General features: G+C 36.8%; 1 protein-coding gene across 9 annotated transcripts in view; it reads left to right on the top strand.

Annotated features, from left to right (window-relative positions):
- LOC132706261 (potassium voltage-gated channel subfamily H member 6) overlaps positions 1-12492 on the top strand; it is a 249497-nt gene that overhangs the window by 186397 nt on the left and 50608 nt on the right. For all 9 annotated transcript variants that reach the window (XM_060677490.1, XM_060677489.1, XM_060677491.1 and 6 more), the window contains one exon: positions 9702-9945. In XM_060677490.1, coding sequence (XP_060533473.1) covers positions 9702-9945 — 244 coding nt within the window. The remainder of the gene's footprint in view (positions 1-9701; positions 9946-12492) is intronic.

Raw genomic sequence — 12492 nt, 5'->3', positions numbered from 1 at the left:
TAAAATGCGAGACAGTTTCAGTGAAGCTCTGAAGAAGCCAACAGGATGATTGGCGAAACGTTAGCTAGTTCGAGTAAACAAAAACCGACGCAGGAGACATCCACAAGTTTCATAAAAAGTATTTTTACCATTCTTTATTTACATAAACAAGTTCGACATTATTTCACTCTGAATGCGATATTGCTGAACTAATCAAATTTACCATTTTTCCAAGTTTATGTTCAATTCGTATACAGTTTATGACTGATTTGTTGGGTTTCCTCTATAGTTTTGAGCATCTTTGGTGGCTATAAAGAATTTGTAACATTCGATCTCAAACCTCTACAAAATCTTTTTACGAGCGTACGTCGTCGTAACAATGGAAATTTCCTTCGGTAAAAGGATAGCCATCGTAAGCAATAAAATTGTGAGACAATTAACTACCTCGCAAACCATCATCGATAAAATAAGGACCGATTGGATGTAATTGTGGTCAGCGTTGACTTCGCGTGACTCGTTTAACTCAATAAGCCGTTATCTCAATCATGGCGTTTCGGGTTGCATCCAATTGCCAAGGCGCATCAAATTTCCAAATGTTAACGATAGCAATTACACACACACACACACACACACACACACACCGGTGAACTAATCGCGAGTGAAAAGTTAAGCTTTTGTGTACAATTAACGTTGACAAAAGCGCGCGTCACAGTCTAGGAAGATGTCTTTTGTAGCTTCCTAGTTATAATCACACTACAGTAAAACGAATGTATAGAATAAATAGCAATTTTAACGACTTAAAATATATATTATTATATTATAAGTAATAAATATAAAATTTATGCCGGACGCTTCTTTAATGTTAAAAGCAGCGCTGCTTGAAGTATCCATTGAGGATTTGATTGGCAAATTTCCCCTTCCAAGTATATTCGTTGACATTTTTTTCTTGTTTTCCTTCGAAGCGTAGCTTTAATTTTAAGCTACGCTCTTTCCTTTTTATCCGCCATGACTTTTAACGGTCAGCTTCTGCATCAGTCAGTAGATGTTCTGGATTTGGCACGCCGCCGAAGGTATTTATTGTGTCTCTACAAGTTGCAAAAAGGGCTCTGTAAATCTTGATTTTGGCATTCGGTGTCTGAATATGGATTACGCTGAGTTTTGACAGCACTGACAATTCCAACCACAAAAATTGCCCATTACCAAGGTCTTGCCTTGAATCTTAGGTGCCCATTTTAAAAAAAATACTGATACTAAACTTATACCTTGGTGAGCAATTGATCAATTTCTTCTTTTGTAAAAACTCTGCTCTTCTTTGGCTTATATCCTTCTGATTTTTTTTAAGCTAAGTAAACTTGTTAATATCTATATTAAAAAAAAACACCTTTTCTTAAAAGTAGTTTTTGAGGTTTTTTTTTCATGATACCAAGTCATAAAATATTGATCAACCTTTTCGTATTTTGCTGTCTATTTTTATGGAAAAAAAAGGGTATACAGCATTCTGGACAATTTCTTCAATATCCGATGAAAGGCATGATTCACTTGTTTGTATTACTTGTGACGGTTTCATATTTCAATGGTAACATTTAGCATTTTTAAAGTAAGAAATACTGACTCATTTGCGAAGTAATGGGTTTATTTTGTTTGTATCTAGTAATATATTTTTCTTCATAATATTAATCTTATAAGTACCTTGTACAATTAATTGTGCTGTCCATTTCCTTCACCTTTTGCTATTTAGTGAAGGTTTCTTAACATTTGGAATTCTTGTTTATTAGGTTCATATCGATTTTGCGATTTTAACACACGTTCTTTTGTAGACTCGGTTTCCTTAGTTTCGGACTTGTACTCCCGGCCGATTGTGTTCCCGAACCATAAATATTTTACGCTGCAACGGTTGTGTGCGTGACCGCTTGTTCTCTTGGTTTTCGCTTAAGTGACAGCGGTTTACTGAGAGATACTAATGCAAAAACAGAGTTTTAGTTGCGGATTAGAGGGTGTCGTAACCATTACCATCTGTCACACTATGAGACTGGGGACCTATTCTTCCTCGATTTTCTGGGACTGGCCGTCCGGTCGCCACCATAGATAGCGTTCGGGTAGTTCTTTGGCACGGGCCATACGGCCACCCCCACAGATAGAGTTGGGTTGTTCGATCTACTGGTGGCGTACCGTCGACTAGGTTGGCAAGAGTGGCGTTTTCCCTCTAATTTTTTATGGCCGCTTAGGCTTTTAATAAAACTGGTTGTCTGTTATTGCCCCACATTTTCAGAAAACCCTCAAATCGAGGTAAGTTACTTTTTGAAACCATTTTGCCCCCTAATCAGTGTTCCTCAATTTATGCCGATTTTATTTTAGGTTTTTTTTCTTTTTCCTCTTTTCCTTTTTTCCTTTTTTTTTCTTTTTCCTTTATCCGTTTTCCCGCAAACCTTCCACGTGGTTTCTTCTTTCACCGAAATACCAAAGAGCTTCGTCAGACTTGGTATCTTGCAGTGTATGCTCTCTTGGGTACATGTTTTGTTGTGGAGTTTCCCCTATCGAGTAGTCGGCTTTCCTGACGGACATTGCTGGGTTATCTGGGACTGCCCATATTCATTGAGCCACCGTTCCATCTTGGCTTGATTCTTGGGATAGTAACAGACAGCTGCGTAATGTTCGGGAGAGCTTTATGTTTGGGTAGTTTAAGGGGCCTGTTCTCTTTAAGAAAGGTTTCAAAGGTCTTCAATATTAGTGCCTTACATCCTTTTGCACCGCTAAAACTTGAAGGTGAGGTTTGACACCCACACCTACCATCAGGTACAGATTTATATACCTTTTTTTCTTCATTTACACCTTTTACTGTTGTTACCCTTGCTCGGGAATTTTAAGGAAATAAATTATTGTTCGTGATTCATTTGTTTATTTTCTTTACGGGTTAGAACTTCGGGTTAATAAGTTTACCTATTTTGAATCACGTGTCGCCTACCTACCAACTTTCCATTACTAACCGAGGTGCCCTTCACCGCCTTCCAACTTGGACTTCTATTTAATAATTTTTCTTTTACTTTATTAAATTTTCTTGTTTGTTAGTGATCTAGCCTGGGCATTATCTTACCTTACTATTAAATTTCAAAGTTAATTAATTAATGCTTTTCTTTTTCACGACCCGATTTGAAATTACGTCTTTGCGTCGAAAAGATTTGTTGAAACAATTGAAATTGTTTTATCGAACTAGCGAGTATAACAGCATACTACCTGTTTTCGTTTTGATAATATAAATAACAATTTCATTAAGCCTGCGTAATTTTTAGAATTATTTTCTACGATGTATTTGCAATTTGCAGGCCACAATTATTATTAGACTTATGTTCATTTTCCATTGTTTATTCTCCTTTGAAACAACACTGGACGATGTTGATTTGACAAGTATATTAGTATAAGTATAAGTATTTGTAGCTTCATTTGTTTTTGAAATATTTCCTGAAATAGTTGTTTGTGCCATGAATTTTAAAATTTTAGTTGAGTAACTGGGTCGCATCTTATTGTGCCTTAGACCTTTTAAATCCAGGTCGAGAACGGACGAAAGTAATAAGTATTCTCTAGCGGCAGCCTTTTCTTGAAAATAGAGGAATATACCGAAAACAAAACTCTACCCAAAGGCACAAAACTTCATAGAACTTAAAGGCAAAAACGCTGCTTATGAAATCTCTGCCCGTTGTTTCCGTTCATTAAAGCGAATTTAATTATGAGTGAGAACTTGGTGTGGTCCGATCAAGTTGCGTTTAACGTAATAAGTCATTATCCCGATCCCTTTGCGTCAGGTTTTCAATAATTAGGGAGTATCGAGTATCCCGCTATAATAAGCAAATTAACCAGCATCCGAAAGCCCCAGAGAAAGAGAAACGTAACGAAACAGAGTTTATTAGATCCGTGGTCAATTATAGGGGCAGTCTTGCGTCAGCGTCACCCTGAGGTTACGGCAGAAACTAACCTTTTTGGCGGGCTAGATGAAACCAAACTATTCTACTTCAAGAGAGACCGACGGTGCACAGAATCAAAGGAGATGGTCTACAGAAACAATAATAATATACAACAACATAGAAATGGCATGCACACAATCAATAATTCTGTGGTATATTTTCACAAACGCAATTTTTTCACAAACGTATTTTTTGTTTGTTTTCGAATCATGTTCTCGTTTGTCAAATTGACATCCCTGAATAAATGAGCGTTGCAGCTGTCACGGTTATGGACGGCGCGACAAAATCAAGGCGATCCAAATAATTCGTCAAATAAAGAATCCAGCAAAGTGGCCTTGCCAATAGTGTTTGTATCGTTCACGTCTAGTCCTGTCCATTAATCACGTGTCAGATGCCATTGTAGTTGAGTGAATTATTAATACCTGACTTCCTTTGCCGGATCGATAGGGACTTTTCGAAGTTCGGCTTTATTATTTACACGGAAAAATCAATTTTAGTGTCTTGTCTTTATTTGTCAATTTTCGATACACGCTTGGGAACTCTGCAAGATTGCAACCGTGGACTGTGAAATTTGAGTGACGCGTTAAAGGTCAAACCTATATGTTCGTCATAGGAAACACGTAGGCGATAGTTTTTGGTTCGAATAATTTTAGTGTAGTTGGGTTGTAGAGCTAATGTTTAAAAAACGATTGGTTATTTTTCCTGTCTCATGACATTTCCAAAACTAAGAGACGTTTATTACGATTTCCAAGCTCCAGAAAGAGGAAGTGGACGAAAGGGAAGGAAGTCATTTGCTAATTTGGAATTGAAAATCGGTCACGGATTTAAAAGTTACGGTAACAAATATCTAAACTACGTAAAGTACAGCTTCGCAAATAAGGCTCTTTGGTGCCAATGACAAACGAATGAAACGAAGAAGATTAATATGTTGGTGCAATCGGCCGGAAGTCTTTAGAACATAAATTGCATTGATCATACACTGCACGTAGGTGATTATTAAAGGATCATGGCAATTATCGTTAATCGGAAATAGAAGCGCGTGAAGCAAAACGATGAAGTATTACACTTCAAAGGGTTTGCCTTAAATGCAAATGTCTCGCCCGTACAACCTCGTTCAAACGTGACTTATGCGCTTCCCGTTTGAAATTGTAATTGTTGCGTTTCCGGACGCACGTGTGCGCAGCCTGTATAGCAAAGAAGTTCGAAAACCGCAAATAAACGGTAAAGGCAGCAGATAAACAATCTCGCTATTGTTGCTCCGCTGTTGTTTATTGCTCTAGAATCCAAGTTTTGAATTTCCGTATTATCCAAGTTCTCTCAGAAATGCTAAAACTATCAAAATTGTGTTTATTCAAATTGTTTTGCGGAACCCTTGAAAAACTTTACAGGCAAACCAAGAGTTAGCAAAATACACATGTAGGTGGATTAGAACAAACTTTAACCAACGCGTACTCTATGAGAGACGGGCACCGTTTGCCAGCGTAAATTATCTTACTAAACAGATGTTACGCAAAAGTTATCGGTGCAACGCAAAGAAGTTTCATTGTTTCACGTTCAAGATAAAGTAAACACGACTGTGAAAAATCAAATTTGTGCCAATAGACGACAATGGAGAAGAAGACTCCCTCCTTCCGTTAGTAAACAAGAATCTTGAATGCAATACACTATTCACGAGTCTTTTAGACTTCTTCGTCGGACACCGATCGAATTTCTAAATAAGCCAGTTGTGAATGATATTTTCGTTTGCGGTATTAGTAATCCAATTTATAAAGCAATTATTTGTAACATTCCAGCAAAGTTTGCTTTCCACTAACTATTTCAAAAGTTTTTCAACATCTTTAATTAGCTATAGATAATAATACTCAACATACGTAATAACTAATATAATAAACTTATCCAATAATAACCAAAAGTTCCTAACATTTTTTTTGTGATTCTGCTATATTTCCGACCTCAAATATACTGTAAGAAAAAAATCTTGCTTAAGTTTGCTTCACTTTTTATATTTATTTTTTAATATTGTGGCGTTTTGAGTGATTCAAAAATTAGTTAAAGTATTTGCACAGTAATTTTTCATGGCATTTATAAATACCATGTACAAATCAATGTATGTAATTTCTTGGCTTATCTTAAGAAAAAAGTTCCTATAAACCTGTTGTCGCAGTGGCATTTTTTTCTGAAATATATGGTGTTGCACATCACTGATATTTATTGTCGTTTCTATTTTTTTCGAATTAAGTTTGGGTCTTAAGGGTTTTTTGCAGACTTTGCTTTTGAGAAAAAAAAACAGTAATCCAGTAAGACATACTTAAAGCGGTTTGATATTTTTTCTTTATAACGATCGTAAATATAAAAAAGGCACGAGGGCAGAAAGGCTCTTAAATGAAACGAAATAAAATGGAAATAAGTTGTATTTTAGAATTTACCAGCAGCATACCGTACACACACGTTGGATATGTTTGATAGATCAGTAACGAAATAATTACCTGCCGCACCTATCATATTAAATATGCATTGAAAAATGGCATACAAGATCAGTAGAACACAAACAAAGCGTGACAGATTGAAAAAAGCGTATTCAGGATGAGTTGCGTAGTCAGTTAGATCTGATTGTTGATAAGCCTAAACCAGGATTCGGTTCGTCAAATGATGGAAACATTCAATGATTTTTTTTTCCAGCATTATTTCTCGAATCGATATTCGCCTGATACAAAAAGTACACTTCATTTTACAAATATTGTCTTGTATTTATGATATAAAGAGTTCAAGGTTTGGATCTTATGCAACTGACACTGAGGAACTGTGTCAATATCTCCGTCCACAACATCTGTGCACATGGTTCTGTCATAATTTCCTGATTTTGTCTGCCGACTGAGTTATTATCCGAAGAAGCCCAGAAGGCATAGAACAAGGATATTAAACGTTTCAGATTAAATGACACACGAAACACTTCTAGGTTCTACAATTTACATGACATTTTAAATCGGCTATATTCAGTTTGCGCACTCTACTACCAAAAAGGAGCAGAAGTCATTAATTTATTAATGGTGATATCCTTTTATTCAAATTTTTACTTCCATTTATATCGTGTGTCCTACTTCTTTTCATTCTTCTTAAATACTTTCTGGTAAATTACCTTTCCTATTTAGGTTCAACCACAATAAAATTATAATTTCTTAAAACGGCAAATGTCGTATTAAATAAGAATCGTCTCGATATAAATAAATTTTGCTTAGTCGGTCTTATACCTATCAGTGTTGATTTAAACCACAATTATAGATTAACTTTATTTTTCGTTAATTATTATTATATTTATGTACTAAAAATGAAAAAAAAAAACATTTTGATTACTAATTCATTTTGAGCATTATTTAACGATAGATACTCTGTATTGAACTGGGAAACACTGATTTATGGTGTTCAGCCTTCTGCCGCCTTACAGGTAGCTACGTTACACCTTCATACTACTTAATTGATCACGGGACAACAGGGACTGTTACGACGAAGCCGCCATTTCTTTCACCCTTGCTAACCTCCGTCGACTTCTACAGCGCTCGAACGACACGTATCAATCGACAATATACCAATAACATATCGACAACCGCATAATCATCGCGTATAATAGCGACTCGATTCAGTTTTTGCCTCCCCCTTTCGCACAAGCACGTAAATGTCCCACCCGAAGGGCGTGGCTTCGTACTCGCCCCGCCCGCTATGGACGGCGAACGCTTAACCGTCGAGATTCCGTTGATCGTGACGTCAGGCGGTTCAGAAAAACAGCCGCGCAAACGCAAAAAATCGGGTGCTCGCAAAAGCAGCAAGTCGGACAGCCGCAAGACATCCGATAGTCGTCGGACGAGCGACAGTCACCGGACGGTGACGCTGGACGGCGGCGACGCGCCGCCGCGACCGACGCGTAGCGCCGTTGGCGGCAGTTTGAAGTACGAGTTCGGTCGCGAACGCTCCTCTTTCATCGGATTCCCCGTCAAGTGGTCGTCGGTAAGGATCAAAGGGACCGGATTCGAAGATTCGAGCAAAGTCAAAGTGGAACCATGCAACGGGCTTCCGTTGGGCATGGATTATCAGAATTTGAAAAGCCCTACCAACGGTGCGGGAAATATCAAAAACATAGGCAACGTAAGTCCGAGATGCGATTTGTTTCCGCGTCATGACGACGTAATGATACAGGCATGGAGTGCGGAGGTTTTGTATTTTATATAAATTTCCATAGTTAGATACTTTCTAGCGATTTTATAACCACGATAGAAAAACTCGCGGTGAATCATTTCTCACATTAACGCTCTGAAAACATTAGGATGTTCAAGAAGGAACTCCTGTGATTTCAATGGTGTAAACTCCAATATTTTTTATTCATTTCTCACATTGAAGCTAAAACAGCATCAGGAATTTCGAAAAGGAACTCTGCTCTAACCTTTTTTGAATACTCTTCTTCTCTAAACTTAAGATTGACCTTCGAGACCACGATTGTGCTTTGATCGTTTACTCTTAAACTGTGAAATTTTAGCTGTTTCAGTTCATCTAACATTCTTATACTCTCAAAATGTTTCTCCTATTGTTTATGAAGATGCTGGACTGCTTTTTGTCAGTTCTGCGATGTCCACCACTGAGGCTTAATGAAACAGTACGTTGGTTTAGCAGCAATGATATGGCCGTGTGTGTAGCACAGTTATAGTTGTTTTTTCTGCTATGTCTTCCACGGCGTATTTCGTAAAGCGATGTTCGTGCAAATTTGCTATATGTATTAGTTCCTTCTTTATCAAATTATCTTTAAATCCATTACTTTTGGTAGTTAATCAAACCAAGTTCAAGTCTTCTCTATTCTCGTGACATTTTCCGTTATCCATAACTACTACCGAATCAGATGGAAGATATTTTATCATTTCACCAAAATAGTTTTCAAAACCATCCTAAGGTCTCTCTAATACCCATTACTAGGCCTTTTGGAACATTTTCGTTTTTCGACATTTTTGGTACTATAGAACCTTCATTAATCGCCTCCTTAGGATAACATATTTTCTTCTGGTCTCTTCGGTACTGCTTTGTACTTCTTCTCTTATTTGGTGTCTTCATTGAAGACTTTTACGGATCTGCCTAGACTTTTCTTTTAAGGTTTCGCTAGACCTACCGTGTTTCTCTACCGCAATAAGTTCAAAACCTTCAATTTCATTTCATTCGGGAATATCGGTCGACAGTTTCTGGCCCACTTACAGATTGATCAGAACTGCACGAAAGGATTTTATTAATAATAACAATAATATATTATAATACACTGTTCCTCGATTAGCGATTAATTATGGTTTATATTGTAATTACTCCTCAGGCAAGTAGATCTGAGTTTAAGAATGTAATTTGCTTATTAATTATTAGTATACCTCGCTGGTAGATTTATATATTTCGATAATGTGGACATAAAATTCCGCATTCCAGGTTAAGTATCGATTTGTCCCCGTGCGAGTTTCGCATTCTCTTATTGCTACGCAGCTACGAGCGTTCTACATCGAGATTTATGTAGCGTCGTGTATGGCCTCGCTTTTCACCGAATTATCGGTAATCAAGATTTAACGAACCAACCGCCAAGCCTCCAAATGTACCCAAACTAAACGGCAACTCGCGTCAAACTTACTTCTCGCAAATTTAAATCGAGCCCGACAGAAAGACGAAGAGGTTTGCAATAACGCGAGGCATTTAAATATTAAGAAATTTCGTGCTTTAGAGGCCTCTAATGACTTCTCGTAATGCGTTCAGGTCTTATCGTTGGGAGCGGACGTGCTGCCTGAGTACACGCTGCAGAACCCGCGCATCCACAACTACACCATTCTTCACTACAGCCCCTTCAAGGCGGTGTGGGACTGGATTATATTAATACTGGTCATGTACACCGCCATTTTCACCCCCTACGTAGCCGCATTCCTGCTCGGCGAGCCCGACTTCAACAACAGGAAAAATAAGAAGTACAGTGAAGATCCCATAGTTATAATAGACCTTATCGGTGAGTTTTTAAGTGGAAAGTAATTCAGTATAATTTATTGTTTAGTTTGAATTGTAATAGTTCATCCCGATATTTTTTAAATCGTACATGTGATTGCAACAGCAGAACTGTAGCACAGATCCAGGAAAGAATTTAATAGTTTAAGATATTTTTAAACATATACATGGTGGTCCAAAATTAGTAGGCCAAAGTATAACAGCATATGCTACTGCCCAAGTGAACCCTAGTTTTCTATATAAACATATATTGACAAATCCACCTAGCGGAGTCACATGCGCTAAAAGGAATGAACCTGAAAATAGGTTTTTATCAATATTTCCGAAACGGGTGGTGAAAAATATTTTGAAACCTTGGAGTTTTAGAAATTTTGGCATGCTGAATCTGATTTTGTGAAAAAAACTGCAATAACTTTTTTCTAAGTTGAATTTTAGACTTTCTTACGAGAAAAAGGTAAACTTGATTGATATCACGATCCATCCTAGTTCTCGAGGAAAAATATTTGAAAAAATATACTATTTAGCATGTCCAATTTATTTATCCATCAAAAATTGAAAAGTAGACCTTGAAACAGATTTCATAATATTAGACAACAAACAAAGAGCAACAACAAACCTACAGTCAAGACACGATGTCTTGGAAACTACGCAAAATTTTAGTGTACTTGAAATGGGTACGTCGGATTAATTTTTAACACAAAAATTGAAAAATAAAAAAAGTTTTTTTATAACTCGGGACGCCCTATATACACGAAGCTACTATATTAAACTTTTTCTCTATTTCTCTTATGTTTAAATATAGACCAATGAGTAGTTTTATATGAGTAGAGTCCTCAGAACCCCGCAAGTATACCTACTCACGTCCGAAATAAATAAGTTGTTCTTACATGACGCACCTACCTAGGTAGTCAAAACACCATTTTCTGATTTTAAAAAACCCATTCAAGAAGCAAGGTTATGACGGACTGGTTATTTCTTTTACTATTTCTATCTGTTTTCTCTTTTGAAATAATAAAATTAATGGCGAAAAAAATTTTTTAAAATAGGAAGTCTCGTATATCGTCTCTTGACAAAGGTACGCGCCATGTTAAAGGAGTTCGTCGAAAAAAATTAATTGCCTAAAAATTTAATAACGGCTTATTGGGAATTATGTATGGCCGTTTGGTTACGTCATCGGGAAGCTCGAAGCATTGTTTGGGTATCGCTTTGAACGATGTTCCGCCATTGTTAGCGAAAAGGGAGACGAGTCCCGAATCAAACGAGAAACGAGCCTACCATTTACCGAAAAATTAATATTAAATAAGATCACAAGCGTTAGTTGAAAATAATGCTTAACAGGACAATGGACGTCATCTCGTTTCTTTATAAACCACCCCGTACGGTTCGAGACTGGTTAGAGATTGTTTCCGCCAGTTAATTAAATCTGGATGGAACGTTACCTCAAATCATCTTTGACCGAGATGAATACGGCCCAAAAAGGAATTTTCCTTAAAAAAAATAAGGGACGAATTTTTTTTCCCATATGTACGGTGTATAGGCATAAATCTATGAATTTTGGTGCAAGAGGAAAATGTCACTTTTGCAAATACCAACAACTGTTTTTGAGGAAACTCTTCATCTGCTTTTGCCATACAGCTTAACTACTAACCTAAGAACTGAACGTGGAATAATCAACTTAAAAACATATCATATATACGTTTTCAAAATATTGATCATTTCACCCACTACTAACGCTACAAAGGATTCCCGATTCATTTTTGGCAAGAACATCCACATAAATTCAAGATCAGAAAACAATTTATTATTATTATATTATTTAACACCAACTACTTTATCTGCAAACGGCAAACAGTTCCCGATGAACTTTTGGTAGAAACCGAGGCACAAACATTGCTAATATCATAAATTCAACCGTAAAATATCAGTCAACAAAGCAACAAAAGCCGTTAGTTCGCCATTCGTTTAAGAAATTAAAATCAGAAAATAAAAGTACTCACCAGCACTGCTACTGCTGAGCTTACTGCAGTGCTCTCTAATGGCGGGGCTTTGTTTTAACTCTAATGAAGCCTCCGTCAAAATATAGATGGCGCGATAAGTACTTGGTACCCTTCTTACATTAGTTTTATACCTGTTTCCGCCTTTTAATATCCCACTGTTAATAACTAAGATTAGATTAAATTGTACATATTTTTAATAAGTAAACAAACAGCGCTTAATAATAATAATAATAACTAACCAAAACCAGCCCTCCCCCGATCTATGTAATTAGGTTAAATGTGGTTCAATGTCGGCAATACTACATTTTATTTGTTTACTATTTTTAATATCTTATATCTTTATTTGTTAGATTGTTTATTGTGTAATGTGTAAAGCTACAATTACTTGGGTTTAGTTGTAAAATGCAGCTATGGAACCAGCAGCCTTTATCGTCGAATCTCGGATTAATCAGGGTGACACCGTCAAGATAACGTGCTGCCGATTTATGTAGTTTTGAAGACAGTCAATGATTTTGGTTAACCCCGTTTCGAGTGTTATCAATTTAGTTTAATTG

The sequence above is a fragment of the Cylas formicarius genome, unplaced genomic scaffold, assembly GCF_029955315.1.
Source record: "Cylas formicarius isolate icCylForm1 unplaced genomic scaffold, icCylForm1.1 PGA_scaffold_8__14_contigs__length_24414737, whole genome shotgun sequence".
Classification (NCBI taxonomy): Eukaryota; Metazoa; Arthropoda; class Insecta; order Coleoptera; family Brentidae; genus Cylas; species Cylas formicarius.
The sequence above is the reverse complement of the archived record's forward strand: the minus strand, read 5'-3'. Positions and strand labels throughout refer to the sequence as shown.